This window comes from Pipistrellus hanaki, assembly GCF_964339955.1.
Source record: "Pipistrellus hanaki genome assembly, chromosome: 7".
NCBI classification, from domain to species: Eukaryota; Metazoa; Chordata; class Mammalia; order Chiroptera; family Vespertilionidae; genus Pipistrellus; species Pipistrellus hanaki.
Window position 1 is genome coordinate 66,822,069 of NC_140509.1, and position 16,297 is coordinate 66,838,365.

Sequence of the window (16,297 nt, forward strand, 5' to 3'; positions counted from 1 at the left end):
ACTTTTGTTTTTAGAACACAAAGCCTGAAAAGTTCTTAATAACTCAGCATGACTCCCAGCTCATTGGTGTGCAGTGTAGATGGCTCCTAAAGGGCCAGTAATTCCAGGATGACCTGGAGACTCAGGTAAAACACACAGTATGCCCATCGTTGCTTTGTGAACAAGCACTCTGGTACATTGATACCTTGACCTTGATTTAATAATGCATTAAGCAAATAATAGATTGGATGAAGCTCTGTTATGGCATGATCAACTTGAAATGCAAGAATTATAATATTTAATACTAGTGGCCTGGTACATGAAATTTGTGCACATTAAAAGGGAATAATGCTGCTATTGAACTAATTAATTAGAGTAAATGTTTTAATATTGCTATTTTCCCTTTGCAGGGGGCAGGAATGTGAGCCTCATGTCCCTGGGCCCATTGCTTAAGGCAGGGATGTGAGCCTTAAGTCCCAGGGCTGGTGCAGGGGGTGGGGACACGAGCCTCACATCCTGGGGCCCATTGCCAGGGTTGGAGATACGAACCTTATGTCCCCAGGCTGGCGCAGAGGGTGAGGGTGTGAGCCTCATGTTCCTAAGTGTCACAAGTCCCTGCCCACTGACACTACAAATCCCTGCCCACCCACTCCTGCTGCACATGCAGCCTGCTGATCAGTCATTATGTGACAGCATCCTGACCAATTTGCATATTACCCTGTTATTAGATAGATGTCACTGTGCAGGTTTCCTAATTGTGGCTAACAAGTACTGAGCACCTAAAGAGAGCAACTAAGGCTTGTTTTATGTAACGTAGTTATCAGAGGATGACTGAGAGAACTAGAAGTTTATCAGCATTATGCTGAAAAAGAGAATATGGAAAAATATGGAAGCCTGGCTGAACATCATATCAGTTGGGGAGCTTTTCACAATACTATGTTGATTATCGCTGGAGATTCTTCTTAGTGGGCCCACTTTATTGAATAGTTAACCATAATTGATAATATGACTATTTCTTTTTATTAAGTGTTTAGATCTTTTCCATATTTTTGTTGTTACTCCCTTCCTCCTAAATCTTTACTATTCTTCATATCCTTAAAGCTTTGATTAAATTTAAGCCTTGGCCCCACCTATATCTCCTCTTCAGAACATTCCCAGAAGTGTCTCCATCCATCTCCCCAGTCTTCTTAAAACGTGGGTTTTGCATGTTAAGTTGAGAAAATTGGCAGTTATTGTAAGGATAAGTTTAGATTGATCATAAACACACAAAAGCTATTCATTCTCAAAGCAATCAAGTGTACGTTAAAACTCTGAGCTATGCTTTCTTGTTGTGATCAGTTGGCAAAGATAAAAAGAGATGAGAATACTTTATTTTGGCCTGGGTGCAATAGAAAAGTGTCTCTCCTACACTTCTCTTGGGAATATTAACTGGTAAAACCTTTCTCTTAAGCAATTTGGCACTGTGCATCAAGCGCTTTGAAATAATTCCGGTTCTTTAGTCCACTTAATGTCCTTTGGAAACCATCCTGAAGAAATAGCACATATAGGAACAAAGATAGGTATACAACAATGTTGACTACAGTGAATTTTATGATAACAAAAAATTAGAAGAAACCTAAATGTCCAAGTGAAGGATAACATCCCCATGTGATGGAATGTCATTTATTTAGATTTGGAAGGGTTTGATGATAAAAGTACAGGGTGGGGTAAAAGTAGGTTTATAGTTGTGAGTATATGAAACAATTTATTTTTGTATTATTATTTAGTAATTATTGTATTATTTTCCATATGAACAACTGTATACCTGTTTTCACCTTTACCCTGTATACATGGCATAAAACTTACCATTTTAGCCGAAACCGGTTTGGCTCAGTGGTAGAGCGTTGGCCTGCGGACTGAAGGGTCCCAGATTCGAGGGCATGGGCATGTACAATTCGAGGTCAAGGGCATGTACATTGGTTGTGGGCACATCCCCGGTGGGGGCTATGCAGGAGGCGGCTGGTCGATGTTTCTCTCTCATCAACGTTTCTGGCTCTCTATCTCTCTCTCTTCCTCTCTGTAAAAAATCAATAAATTATATATATTTTTTTAAAAACTTACCATTTTAGCCATTTTTAATCATGCAATTAATTCAATGACATTAAATACATTTGGATTGCTATGCTACTATCATCACTTTCCCTATAACACTTTCCTGCATAACTCAAACTTCTTGCATAACTCAAACTCTATAGCTGTTCAACAATTTTCTATTCTCCCCTCATCCCAGCCCCTGGCTACTGCCATCCTATTTTCAGTTTTTATGAATTTGACTACCCTAGTAATATAAGTGGAATCTTATGGCATTTACCTTTTGGGCTGGCTTATTTAATTACCATGATGTTCTCTGAGTTCATCCATGCTGTAGCATGCATCAGAGTTTCCTTTTTAAGTCTGAATAATTGTATGTATACACCACATTTTGTTTATTCATCTGTTGATGGACATTTGGCTTGTTTCCACATTTTAGCTGTTGTGAATAATGCTGCTATTGAACATTGGTGCAAAAATATCTCTTTGAGTTTTCTGCTTTCAGTTATTTTGGATATATATCCAGAAGGAAATTATGATTTTAAAAATATTTAATATATCAAGTGTAAAAGATTATAAAGAGCATGATTCTCTTTTCTGGGGGAGGGACGTATGCACATAATAAAAGGTCTGGAAGAACATAGTTAGAATTTGGGGCTCTTTATTTTCTCTCTGACTTTTCTATTGTTAGGAATTTTTACAAATACACAGTTTGAATTAAATAGAGGGCCCCACCACTTTCAGATGAATGAGCAAAGTGATCTGGCAGTAGCCTTTCTCTAATGCTTTACCTCTGGGTTGTGAGAATAATAATTTCAGAAATATCCCTAGAGACGTAAAGCACCATGAAATTCAGTTTAATTACTTGTATGTGTCTCAGAAAGAATCACAGCTGTTATATCACAGAGAAGGGAAAATGACAGCTCAATAGAAAGAACTTGGCTTGAGCTTAGTCTCTTCTTTGATAGCAAGCACATGTTCCTGCAAAGTGATACAGAGATGAGGGCTCAGGCCTTGGAATCCAGCAGAGCTAGGTAACGTTCCTGCCTGACCACTTCTAAACTCCATGGCTTAATATTTCCATGCTTCAGTTTCCTGATCAGTAAACTTGAGAAAATCCTCCCTATCTTAAAGAGTTGTCAGAACTAGAAATATTAAGCCTGGTGGGTCAAGTATAATGCTTTATACCTAGGAAGTGCTTAGTATTCTGAGCCAGCTAAAATTATTGTTTATTTTCACCATTCGGTGTTAATCCCAGTTTTTCAAATGTCATCTCTGCTCTGTTGTGTTTTTTGTTAGAGATGCACTGTTCCCCTTTGTAGGAAGAGTATATATTGCCACCCGCTGGCACCAGGTTTTGGTGTGTGCCTGGATTGATTATCAGCAGAAGTTTAAGAGCCCTGTTTTGGTTATGCTATGTGTACTTTTCCTTGGCTAATTCCCAGAGAAAGCTGCTCCTTCAAGCTAGATCCCAGAGAGAAAGCAGTATGGGGCAGAACTAAACCAATAATGCAGGAACATGGCGTGAACAGCATTTCAAACCATGGAGTTTTCTGCCATTTAATACTGTGGCACACTTACCCAAAAATGCATCATCTTCAGCCAAAATGGATGGCTTCAGTATTTTAACAACTATATGTATTTTTAAATCAAATTTGAATCTTAAAAAAATGTGATGGAATGATAAAAATATATAGGAAAAATCAGCACCAAGGAACTAGAGAATACAAATATGCCAATAAATAAGGAACAGCATGCTTGGTATAATTGAGATTCAAGCTTTTTAGTAGTTGCATGAAAAAAAGATCATATACTACTTCTTCAGAGAAAACTGAACTCTCCCTAGCAATAAATGAAAGGACCCTAAGTAGGCATCAAGGAAAACTATATACACTGCCAATATTTTATAAAGTGGTGAATTCCAAAAATGTTAAAATGCAATGCAATTCACCCATTCAATGTGGCCTAAGAATGTAGTAGCTTTTTGGCCGAGACCGGTTTGGCTCAATGGATAGAGCGTCGGCTTGGGGACTGAAGGGTCCCGAGTTCGATTCCTGTCAAGGGCATGTACCTTGATTGCGGGCACATCCCAGTGGGGGGTGTGCAGGAGGCAGCTGATCGATGACTCTCTCATCGATATTTCTAACTCTCTCTCTCCCTTCCTCTATGTACAAAATCAATAAAATATATATTTTTTAAAAAGAATGTAGTAGCTTTTTGATCATATGGTTTTTATCAAAGAGGAGAATAGATTGTCTTTATCTTCTGCATACTGCTGTATTTATCACTTGTCTCAGTCCAGATAAGAAATAGATGCATTCTTCCTTCATTCAGCAAGTATTTTGTAATCACTTGCAGTGAGTCAGGCTGTCTGGTGATTCAGGCTCTAGAGATTCAGTGCTCAACATTACTGACAAGTTCCCTGCTCTCATGAGGCCTATATCCTTTTGGGGAAGATAAATGACAAAATCTCGGGTTGTTATAAATTCTGTAATAGATAAAAACTATTTGGACTGTTCATTTCCGCCCCCTTGTATTATACTAATATGTGATTTTCAAGATTCTTTTTATTTCACTTAAATTGCCATATTTATTGTCATAAAGTTGTTTTGAATATTCCTTTTACTTCTTTCTAAATGCCAGTAAGACCTTCAATTTGTATTTTCTCTCTTGTTCTTTCACTTCACTCTCTCAGTCTGCTGCCTATGAGTTTATTAATCTTACTAATTTTCTTGTAGAACTAACTTTTGGCAGTGCTGGTAACCTTTGGTGCACATCTGCTTTCTAGTTCATTGATTTCTGCTCTGTATTATGTCCTTCTTTCCATTCTGTTTGAAGCTAATATGCCATTATACAGTGTGTGTGTGTGTGTGTGTGTGTGTGTGTGTGTGTGTATACACCTTTAACATGAAATTATAAAGTATTTTTTTCTACATAACCTTGTGTCATCAAATAGTCATTCATGAGGTATTTAATCCTTATATCGTCCTCATTCTGATTGTTTTAAAATAAAGGTTTTATTTTGTGTTTGTCTTAGGTAGTTTCTATTAGTCACTAGGGCATTTATTTTACTTTTCTTCTTCTCCATGCACCCAAATGAAATGATATTGAATATTGTTGCCTATTGAATGATGTATGTGGGGGGAAAACCTAGAATGGAAGTGTTACCTTGAAAATACAATGGATATGCAAGCACTGACGTCTTTTACAATGCTGAAGTGTTTTCAAAGGTTGATATTTAGTTTCATGCATATTCAGAAAAGGCTTCTTATTCTCTTGGAGTTAAAATTAGTATGCACAGGCACAATCTTCATTTTTCTTAACTTCTTGGTACAATAAACGTTCTTTATTTCATTTCTATACCACTCTTATGGAACTGATTGTTTTAGTATGTTACCCAGATGATCCTCCTCATTGCTCTGTGTATTTTTAAGGCTTTTTATAAGACCACTTTTAAAAATACGTGTACAGTTCTCATTTTAAAATCTCCACTGTGTATACATGCAACACATACACACTCTCACATTTCTGGTAAACTATTGAAGAGAGGACTTTTCCAAAGACTGGGCTGCTATGGTTAAGGTAGGTTAAGTGTTCTATTATAATGGAGCCGAGGGTGAGAATATGCAGTCACTTAAGCAATAAATCTTAATAGCCCATTTAATTCTGGGTGAAGGCCAGTAGAATATTTTTACTTACTCAGGCATTGGAGTTATGCAAACAGAAGCTATTGCACACCAAGAGTTTCATGATTGAGAAAGTAAACTTGTACATTTGTTGTTGTTGTTTTATAGGTTCAAAAAGGCATTTGAAAGTGAGCCTACACTACAGTCAGGAATTAATTATGCAGTTCTTCTTCTGGCAGCTGGACACCAGTTTGAATCTTCCTTTGAGCTCCGGAAAGTTGGTAATTACAGCTTGGTATTTTACATGGAAATCCATAAACTGGAGCCAATGTTATACAAAGAAAAAGAATCATTGGTAGATGTACTTTAGCTTCCTATCTCATCTGACTTCCTGAAAAAAAAATTTTTTTTATTATATTTCCCTGTTTAATGTTTCCAATATGGTGCAGAATCCTGATATTGTGACTTAAATCAATTTTTAGTTGATTTTACCTGTTACAAAAACACCCTGGTTAATATTTATTGTTTCAGCGCAAACTAACATAGAAAATATAGGTTCCATTTTTGGTAGAATTTTTTTAACTCTATGACATGTAATGGGAGAGAGAGTCAGAATTATAGGTTTGGGTCTCTATCAGTAATGATGATGTAATAAAAGAACAATGTGATTGGAATTGAGACAAATTACCATTTGAAACTCATTTTCAAGGAGTAATAAAAGTAAAATTTGTATTGCTGAATATTAAAATCTGTGAATCTATAAAGATAAGAAAAAGAAATCAAAACAAAATTCATCACCAAGCACAAATCAATTCGTTATCTGTGGAGGTGACCAACTTCTCAGAAAATTGGATATCATAGGGGGGAAAAATTAAGTGCTTTTCATTTCTTTTAAAGACATTGAAAAAGCTCATCTTAAAGCATGCTACATACTATTTTGTTCAGAAGAATGTATTCTTCAAAAGGCTGCTAGCTAATAGCGTAGAAAGCTTGATAAAACTGATAGTGATGTTGAAATAATGATTCTGGCCAGGGTCAATGAAAATGTTTATCTGTAAAAAATAATTGTTTGCCATATTTACATGGTACCAAAGCTCACTCACAGATTGCTTGTTAGTCACAAAGCAACAAACGTACCTGTACATCCCTTCAGGGACCAGGCTGTCAGTGGTCCAACTAGCATCTTAGTGGATGGCTCCCCACGGGCCTCCTGATGTGGTGAATATGGAGCAAACAGCATCTGCTGTGAAACAGCCTCACCAAAAATGTTTAGCCCGAATTTAAGATCTAACAGTTAATAGGAATCACAGTGTCTAGAAAAATAAATCAGACATCACCATGAAGCGGCATCAGACATATGCATAATGTAAGGGCGTTCTATAATACAGTCCTCCTTGTCTCTTTAAAAACTCAGTGTCGGGGAAACGTGTGGTTGGAGTAATTACTGAGATTTAGCAACATAATAAACAAATGCCATTAATGATTCTTGATTGGATTCTGGTTTGAAAAAAGCTAAAGGAGATATTTGGAAAACAATTAGAGAATTTGACTTAGGACCTGATACTGCATAATATTAAGGGATCATTATTTTCGTTAGGTGCAATAATTGAACAGAATTTTTTAGGTGTATGCTGCAACACAAGGGTGAAATGTCATGATGTCTGTAATTTAATTTGAAATATTGCAACAAAAATATTCAGGATATGAAGCAAGGGAAAAATGTTAGCAATAATTGAAAGTATGGCCATTCATTGTTACATTTTTTTTTCCTCTTTTCATGTATATTTGAAATTCTCCGTAATGGAAAATTGAAATGGAAAGAATTTAATTGCCACTATTTATGGAAGCTGAATGACCTTAGACAAGTTGTTAAAGGTCTCTGAGGTCTTTTTTTCCTTACTGAAGAAAAGAGAAAATCTCTAATTCCTTGTATGACTGTATGAATTAAGAGTTACATTTCCAACATGCTTCGCACAGTGCTAAGCATCTAATGAGTGTTCAATAAAGGCTCTGTCTCCTACCTTTCTCCATTAAAGCAGCCTTGACTCTAATAGTGGCTCCAAGTTGTAAATCTATCATAAAACTAAACTATTTTTAAAATCTTCAATTCTTAGAAGCCAACCACTTCTAATTAGAGCATTGTCTATTTAAATTATCTAAACATACAATTGAATCAAAGAATTGATATTTGAAACAGTAGTGGCATACTGTTTGCTGTGTATAAATTTAGCCAGAGTTTTTTTAAGGTGAGATAGCCAGCTGGTAAGGAGAGGTAAAAAGGTATAAAAGGGTACATCAATAATAGTGCTTTAGCTATTGGCCCTAAGGATCAAGACCCTTAAAAATATTGTATCCTAGCACTAAATACGATGTTACTTCTGAGACTTGTTCCTATGGAAATGGCCTCTAAATATGGGGAGTGGGTATGTAATATACAATAAATATGCATGTAATGTACAATAAAGAGATGCTCATTTTCAATTGAGGTTGGTAGAGACATGTTTTGCCCATCTCATTTTTCTCACACACTTTCTTCTTTCATTTGTATTCATTATATTTTATATTATGTTCAGAAAGGAGACCGTGGATGTTGTCCCATATACATGTATAATTTTTTTTATCTCATAAATTTTTAAATTGACAAAGCTATTTTCTTTTTAATTTATCCTAAACTGTGAAGAGTGGACTTCTTCCTGAAATAGTCATGGCTTAAGTGGAATTATATAATAAAAAGTAGCATATGCCGAAACCTATTTGGCTCAGTGGATAGAGCTTTGGCCTGCGGACTGAAAGGTCCCAGATTTGATTCTGGTCAAGGGCACATATGTTGGTTGTGGGCACAACCCCAGTAGGGGGTGTGCAGGAGGCAGCTGATCGATGATTCTCTCTCATCGATGTTTCTAACTCTCTCTCTCTCTTTCTCTCTCCCTTCCTCTCTGTAAAAAAATCAATAAAATATATTTTTTAAAAGTAGCATAATGTCTTTTAAAGATTACTTTGTTTTGTTAAAGTATAATTTTCAAAAATTAAAAATTTATAATCATAATCTATAAAATGGACACATGTAAGACATTTTTGTTAACTCAAGTTGATACTGAAACTAGTAGGAGAATGTGTCCAGTTCAAAGAGTATTTAAGAAGTAGGGTATTTATAGATCATTTAACAAGAAATGTTACAGATCATTTAACAAAGATAATTTCTGAGTCTGATTTTTAAAAAATTGGTTTATGTTCAAGAGGTCTAATCTTAGAGATTATCTATTTTATTAGATAGAAGTTATTTGCATCTCTATTGAACAAAAACTCTATTGAACAGAAATTATTTGCATTTCTATTGAACAAAAAAACTTTCGAGTCTGATAATTTTCTTGACAAAGAATGGATGTTAGTGGCACTAAACAATTCTTCAAGGATATATTTTTCTTAAGCAAAATAACTACAAATGCAAAAATAATATAAGACAGAGTAGAGATGAAAATTTTAATGAAATGCAAAGAATCTAGAAGGACCAAAACATTGTAAAAACAAAACAAAAAGAACAAAGTTGTAGGGTTTGGATTACTTGATTTCAAGTGTTGTTACATTAATCAAGAGAACGTTTTTTCTGTCAGCTTCCTTATTTTTAACTCTGTCGTGTATAATTCCTTTTGCATATAATGTTATTGTAGCATTTTACTCTTACAAAAGAGATATACTGTACACATTTATACTTCAACTAACTGATAGAATGTTAGCATATTTCCCTTTCAAGTAACTAAAGAATCTGTGATATCATTAGGGAATGAAGGAGCATATGCTGAAACCTGTTTGGCTCAGTGGATAGAGCTTTGGCCTGCGGACTGAAAGGTCCCAGATTTGATTCTGGTCAAGGGCACATATGTTGGTTGTGAGCACATCCCCAGTAGGGGGTGTGCAGGAGTGTTAGCATCTTTTATGTTGTTTGTGTGCAGGTGTGTTAGCATCACATATGTTGGTTGTGAGCACACCCCCAGTAGGGGGTGTGCAGGAGTGTTAACATAGTGTTAGCATCTTTTAATTTTTGCACATACAGACACACATAAAAATTCTTGAATGATGTACATCTAAGTGACAGTGGCCGTTGCCTTTGAGTTTTTAAGTTAATGGGTAAGTTTCCCTTCCTTCTGTGTACCTTTATGATTAATCTGACATTTTTACAATGAACTCAAATCCATTTCATAATCTGAAACAGAACAAAGCTATTTTCATCCGAAAGGAAGAATGAAAGCTTCATTTTGTTTTTTAATAAAACGTCAGCTCTGCCTACCTGCTGTGTGTTAGTAATGTTGTATTTCCTGTCCCTCTTCTAGGGGTGAAGCTCAGCAGCCTTCTTGGTAAAAAGGGAAACTTGGAAAAACTCCAGAGCTACTGGGAAGTTGGATTTTTTCTGGGGGCCAGTGTCCTGGCCAATGACCACTTGAGAGTCATTCAGGCATCTGAAAAGCTTTTTAAACTGAAGACACCGGCATGGTAATAAACTGTTATGTGTTTATACAATTGTTTTTCATCAACAGCTCCTATCGCTTCTTTCCAAATTGTTATATTTTTTGAACATACAATTAGATTATTTTATTTGCTTATAGAATAAAATGCAGAATATAGAGGAAAAAAAGTGATGTCTATAAGTAAAATGTGTTGGATATAGGATCTGATGATTTTGGACACAGGTGATGTCTGCCGGCTACCAGCTTAGCCTTTCTCTCACACTGACCAACCCACTAACCCAGTGCTACCCGCATAAATCATGCAGGAGCCTCAAACTTTACACCCACAAATCTAATCAGCAGGTTTACAGTTTCCATCTCAGCCTCCCAGGACTCTGCTTCAAATACATGCTCTTTGTTTCCTTGATGATCTAATCTCAGCTTGGGAATTACCATTCTTTTACTTAGGGTTTACTGACATGTATTGGTGTTCTCTCTCTCTCTCTCTCTCTCTCTCTCTCTCTCTCTCTCTCTCTCTCTCTCTCTCTCTCTCTGTTTTTCTAATTTCAAATTGTTCTTGGCATGCACCCAAGTCTTATCATTATGTAAGTGATAATTGGAAAGATGAAAAATAAAATTCCATCTGCATTTAGGACTGTTTTTGAAAACAGGGCTAATTTTATTATACATCACATGTAATGATTGATCACTAGCCATAAGACTTTTAAAGGTTAACAATGATACCGAGAAAGGCTTAGAGCAGCTCTGAGCCCTGGGCACTGACTTGTTTTCCTCAGAGGAAACATTTGAGGAGATGACCACCCTGTTACATCCTCATACCTTCCTAAGGGATTTTTCTCGTTTTCAGCAAATCCTCCCCAGCATCACTCCCATTGTGATCTTTCTGACCTTCCCCCTCCACTGACATCCTTAAGTCAATATCGTTCAATGGTGCCTCAGCCTAAGGGATCAAGTCCATCTCCTTGGCTTGGCAAACAAGGTTTGCCCTTAGTCATTCCAGGCTCAGTGTTTGTTACGCTGCTGTCTGTTCACACCGAACATGCCATACCACTTGAGAATGCCTCTTGCAGCGCCCTTCTCCAGCTGGGGACACTGGTGAATCCCATCTGCTCAAAATCAGACCCTGACCTATAACCCTTCCCCCTTCCAGATACAAGTTCATGGATATCACTGATACACGTGTGATTATTTCGTCTCATGAAATTTTCTTCTTTCGATATTGTTAGTCGTGTCTGTTTAGTATGAGCTTTGTTGATATTGATTGCATGGTGCTGTAGTGCCTTTTACCTTCTGTCTCCTTAGCATTGTGCACAATGGAGAACAGACTTGTACTGTTAGTAGTAGGTTCACAGAGGGCATTCGGCAAATGGCATGAAATACACAAACTAGTAAATGCATGTGTTAAATGTAGCCGAATTTGTTATTTCTTCATAATAACCATTCTGATGGTAGAGGAGGTTGAGACTGAAGCACAGGTTCAAAGAGATTTGGTTTTAGGTATCCTGGCTTCTGTTGACAAGAAAACAAACATTGTTTTATTCAATAGTAATCACCATGAGACAGTGCCTTAAATTCCAGTTAAGTTAGTGTTAGCTTTCATGTTTATAGTTTACAGTGTGCTTGCATACCCATTATCTCATTACAATTACCTTACTTCTCATTTTTGGAGGTACCAGCAGTCTTATCAGATTTGGGGATTTTTGTGTAATATATAAACTGAGTTGCTACAGGTAAAATAATGATCACTTATGAAGAGTCTACTTAGAAAAACTTTCTTAAGGAAGTATATTTTAAAATAAATGCATTCACCACTTCCTTGAATAGGATACAGGAATTATTTTAAAAGTCGTGTTTTAAACAGATGTATCACACAGTCCAAGTTACTTAAACCCTCTAAGCCTCAGTTTCTTCATCTTTAAAATGGGTATAAACCAGCCTGTTTTGCCATGAAATTTGGAGGTTTCTTTTCATAAGTTGTAAAGTGCACTTTCCCCCAAAAAATATTGTCTCTTAATTCTGTAAGTCAAGACAACTCTTCAGACCAGACAGATGGGTACTTCTAATTCATTTTTGTGAAATTTAAATGAGATAATGTGTGATAGTCCATGACATATCATATATGATGGATGTTTGTTGAATCTGAATGCATAATTTTTAATGTCATATTTACATTTATAGAGTAAGACTGGAATACATGGGAACAGATGGTTCTAAATTTGCCTCGTGTGTTTTATATCTTTTAATGTTTAGGTACCTCAAGTCTATTGTAGAGACAATTTTGATATATAAACATTTTGTGAAATTGACTACAGAGCAGCCTGTGGCTATACAGGAACTTGTGGACTTCTGGATGGACTTCCTGGTCGAGGCCACAAAGACAGATGTTACTGTAGTTAGGTTTCCAGTGAGTACAAACTCTAATTATAGTTCTATCTTGTTTCTTTCATTTAAAGTTTATCTTGCATTGTGGTTGTAATAGTTCTATATGCTGATTTTTATGCCCTAAAACAACAGTTATATGGTTAATACATTTATTTTCTGCACACTGGTTTGCTTTAGCTTACTTTTTAAAATCACTTCTCAAATGCAGAGACATTAGATACATTTTTATATTTTGCCATGAAATTTAGATGTTTCTTTTCATAAGTTGTAAAGTGCACTTTCCCAAGAAAATATTGTCTCTTAGTTCAGCAAGTCAAGACATCTCTTCAGACCAGACAGATGGGTAATTTTGTTCCGACTCCAGCTTTGTTGACATTGTCATCAATATCAGTTGCCATTATTGTGGTGAAACGTGTCAGGCTTACCTGCGCTATTATTCCATCTCTGGCACCCATTATCCACATGAGTCAGAGTTAGATGTAGTATCCACAATCACTCTTTACAATGCTTTAGAAGATCATGGGAAATGGTGACTTGTAGGTTTGGGCCTGCAACTAATTTTTGGCTAGTCTCTATCAAACTTTATATATATATATATATATATATATATATATATATATATATATATATATATATATATATATATAATGGACACACAAACACTTTAAAAGATATGTTGCTCATCTTCTCAGCCAGTGCCATCCCCACCCTGATAGCTCTCAGAATACCATCTAAAGCAATATGTAGCTTTAGCATCCAATGCAAGAATTTATGGCAATTCACTGTGTGCATAAATCTCTTCTCACATCAAAGGGATGCCATACCTCTCTCTGTTTGAGTTCCTAGTCTCAATCTCCCACACCCAGAGGTGGTGACAACCCAGTTCTTTTCACAAAATCTTGTTCTGTAGTTCTTGTTGATAGCATCATCTGTTTGATTTAATTAAATCAATTGCCGGCATTAACAGGCTTTCTTTACTCTTGTTTTCAGATGAAGCTTTAAACGCAGCAGGAGCTTTAGTTGAAAAGTCTTTCATATTAAAACACTTAACTTTATTTTCTAGCCTAGATTATGCGTAGCTAGGAAAGCACTTATCTCAGGGCGAGCTGGCAGCTTGCCTTGAGCTGGTGCGCTGATGCTGGTAAATGTGGTAGTGAGAGAAGACAGCACAGACCTAAGTATTTAATTATTGACTATTTACTTGATCTACTAGAAAATTAGCTGTGAGAGGAAAGCACTCATATTAGCTGTTCTGATCTGATTTAAATTAGCTTAATATGAATCAGTCTGTCATAATGTGAATATAAAAAATAAAACCAGAAAATATGAAGAGAGAAGTTAGTAGGATATAAATGTGTAGTCCAAGTGAGAGAGGTCTTCTTAAGCCAAAAACAGGACTTGTAAACCTGAAAGGCAAATATTGACCAATTTGATTTCATTAAAAATTCAAATTTTTGTTCAGTATGAAACACCATAAACATGGCAAATGCGAGACAAGGAAACAATACTTAATACTAATGTTGCAAAATGATCAATTTCCCTAATATGCAAAAAACCTCAACCAATTCCTAATTTATACAGAAAAGAAATACGGGCAAATCATGTGAAGAGAAAATTAACCTGTTAACCGAGTGGAACGTATAAATACGTCAAACGAAAACCATATCGGGAACGGGTAGGATGTATTAATACGTCCTTGAAATATATGTTGCGCCCTGAGAGGGACGGTATATATTTTTTGTAATCTTTATAATTGTTTGTAAAATTTATAATTTTTTAATTCTATGTTTCCATTTTTTTTGTTGGTATTCTTTTCTATTTTTTTGTAATTTTGTATTTTCCTTTGTGCTTTATATATAAACAAAAATATATATATATATCATTTATTTTAATTAAGTATAAATAAAAATAATAATAATATGAAATTACGTCTTCCGGGCATGACGTACTGACACGTCCTAGTGAAAGAGTACGTGCCCATTACAAGTTGCATAATTAAAAAGGGAACTCCCCGGTTAACAGGTTAATATAACTGAGTAGTCAAATAAAGGGGGAAAAATGAGACACCATTATACCTATGCTGTTTTGCACATGTGCAGCTATATCTGTAGGACAAATTCCCAGAAGTGGAATAGATTAATATTCATGCTGCTCTCCCATAGGGATTGTATCATTTGACATACCCACCATCAACATATTTGCTTTCCCAAAGTCTCTCCAAAAAGTGTATTGTCAGAGTTAAACTTCTGCTAAATTCATAGATGAAAAATGGTATATTGGGGTAGTTTTAATTAGTGTTTCTCTTATTATGGGTAAGGATGTGTAAGATCATGTGTTTAAAAGACCACTCAGTGATTTTTAAAAAAAGAAGGATTTGTTGCCACCATTTAAAAATAAAGAGTTGAAAAAAATAAAAAATAAAATAAAATAAAAAAGAGTTGGATCTTCAGTACTGTACTTCCTATGATGGAGTAAATGATATTGGTATTGCTAAAAAATACCTATGAAATCTGGACAAAATGCACAAAACAGTTATTTGGAGGCATGAAACAGCTGTTATCACAGTACTACAATCCTTGGAATTGAGTCCCACTTTCATCCATTAGTTTTCCACCCCAGGGTCATTTTTCTGGCTGCAACCCAAGGAGGTGGAGCCCTGGTTGGGAATGACATTCTCACTGGGTAGAGCAGACACGTATTAGTGTTTGGGGCTCTAGGGCAGCTGAATATGAGGGGCAGGCAAAGTTGGAAAAGAGGGATCCTTGAAGAATGAAACCCAGGATTCTGCCTGGCTATTTCAGATAGTGTGAAAAAGGGTAAGCATGTTGTCAATAAACACAACTATAAATCAATCTTTGACTAAAATTGGGTTTTGGATGAGACCCATATGGTGTAAATAAACCTTATAAAGGTAAGTTCTCTTGCTATTTAAGAGATCCTGACCTGAAGTGGCAGAGAACATCCTTTGGAAGGCTGAAAGCTGAGGAGATACTCCAGAGCTTAAACCATGCAGGGATAAGCAGTTGGACTTTGGGCCAAGCTAGAGTGATGAGACCTTGGTGAACTCCCCAAGTCCTTAGTTGTTGCATAGAAACCCAAGCCCTAGGAGTAACTGCAAAACTAAAACGGACCACCCTAACAAAACCAGAATAAAAATAAGGCCTGATAGGATCAAGTTGATACAATGATATTTAACTGCTAACTAGGAAAAAAAAATCTCTGGAAAGATATAATTCAAAGCATCTGCAGTGTCATTCAGATTTAATCAAAGATTACTAGGTATGTTAAGAAACAGGAAAAAGTAACTGATAATGAAGAGCTAAGACAGCCAATAGAGGCAGATCCGGAGGTGATTCACATACTGGAAATACCAGATAAGGACTTTAAATAACATAATGATCATGTTAATTAAAGAGGAAAAGATAGACAAAATGGTGAAAAGTGGAATATTTCAACTGAAAAATAAAGTTTATTAAAAATTCAAGTGGAAAATCAGGAGAATTCACGTAAAACTCCAGACTTTCAACTGCTCTTAAAAAAAATGAAAGGGGCCTGGCCAGTATTGCTCAGTGGTTGAGTGCCAACCCGTGAACCATATGCCGTGACTGTTCAATTCCCAGTCAAGGCATATGCCTGAGTTGCATATTCAATCCCCAGTATGGCATGCAGGACACAGCCAATCAATTTATCTTGCTCATCAATGCTTCTATCTTTCTATCCCTCTCTTTTCCTCTCTCTCTAAAATTAATAAAAACATTTTATTAAATAAAAGGGAAT

General features: G+C 36.0%; 1 protein-coding gene across 2 annotated transcripts in view; it reads left to right on the forward strand.

Annotated features, from left to right (window-relative positions):
* MAP3K5 (mitogen-activated protein kinase kinase kinase 5) overlaps window positions 1–16,297 on the forward strand; it is a 159,258-nt gene that overhangs the window by 77,640 nt on the left and 65,321 nt on the right. For both annotated transcript variants that reach the window (XM_084890655.1, XM_084890656.1), the window contains 3 exons: window positions 5,844–5,956; window positions 10,004–10,163; window positions 12,389–12,542. In XM_084890655.1, coding sequence (XP_084746781.1) covers window positions 5,844–5,956; window positions 10,004–10,163; window positions 12,389–12,542 — 427 coding nt within the window. The remainder of the gene's footprint in view (window positions 1–5,843; window positions 5,957–10,003; window positions 10,164–12,388; window positions 12,543–16,297) is intronic.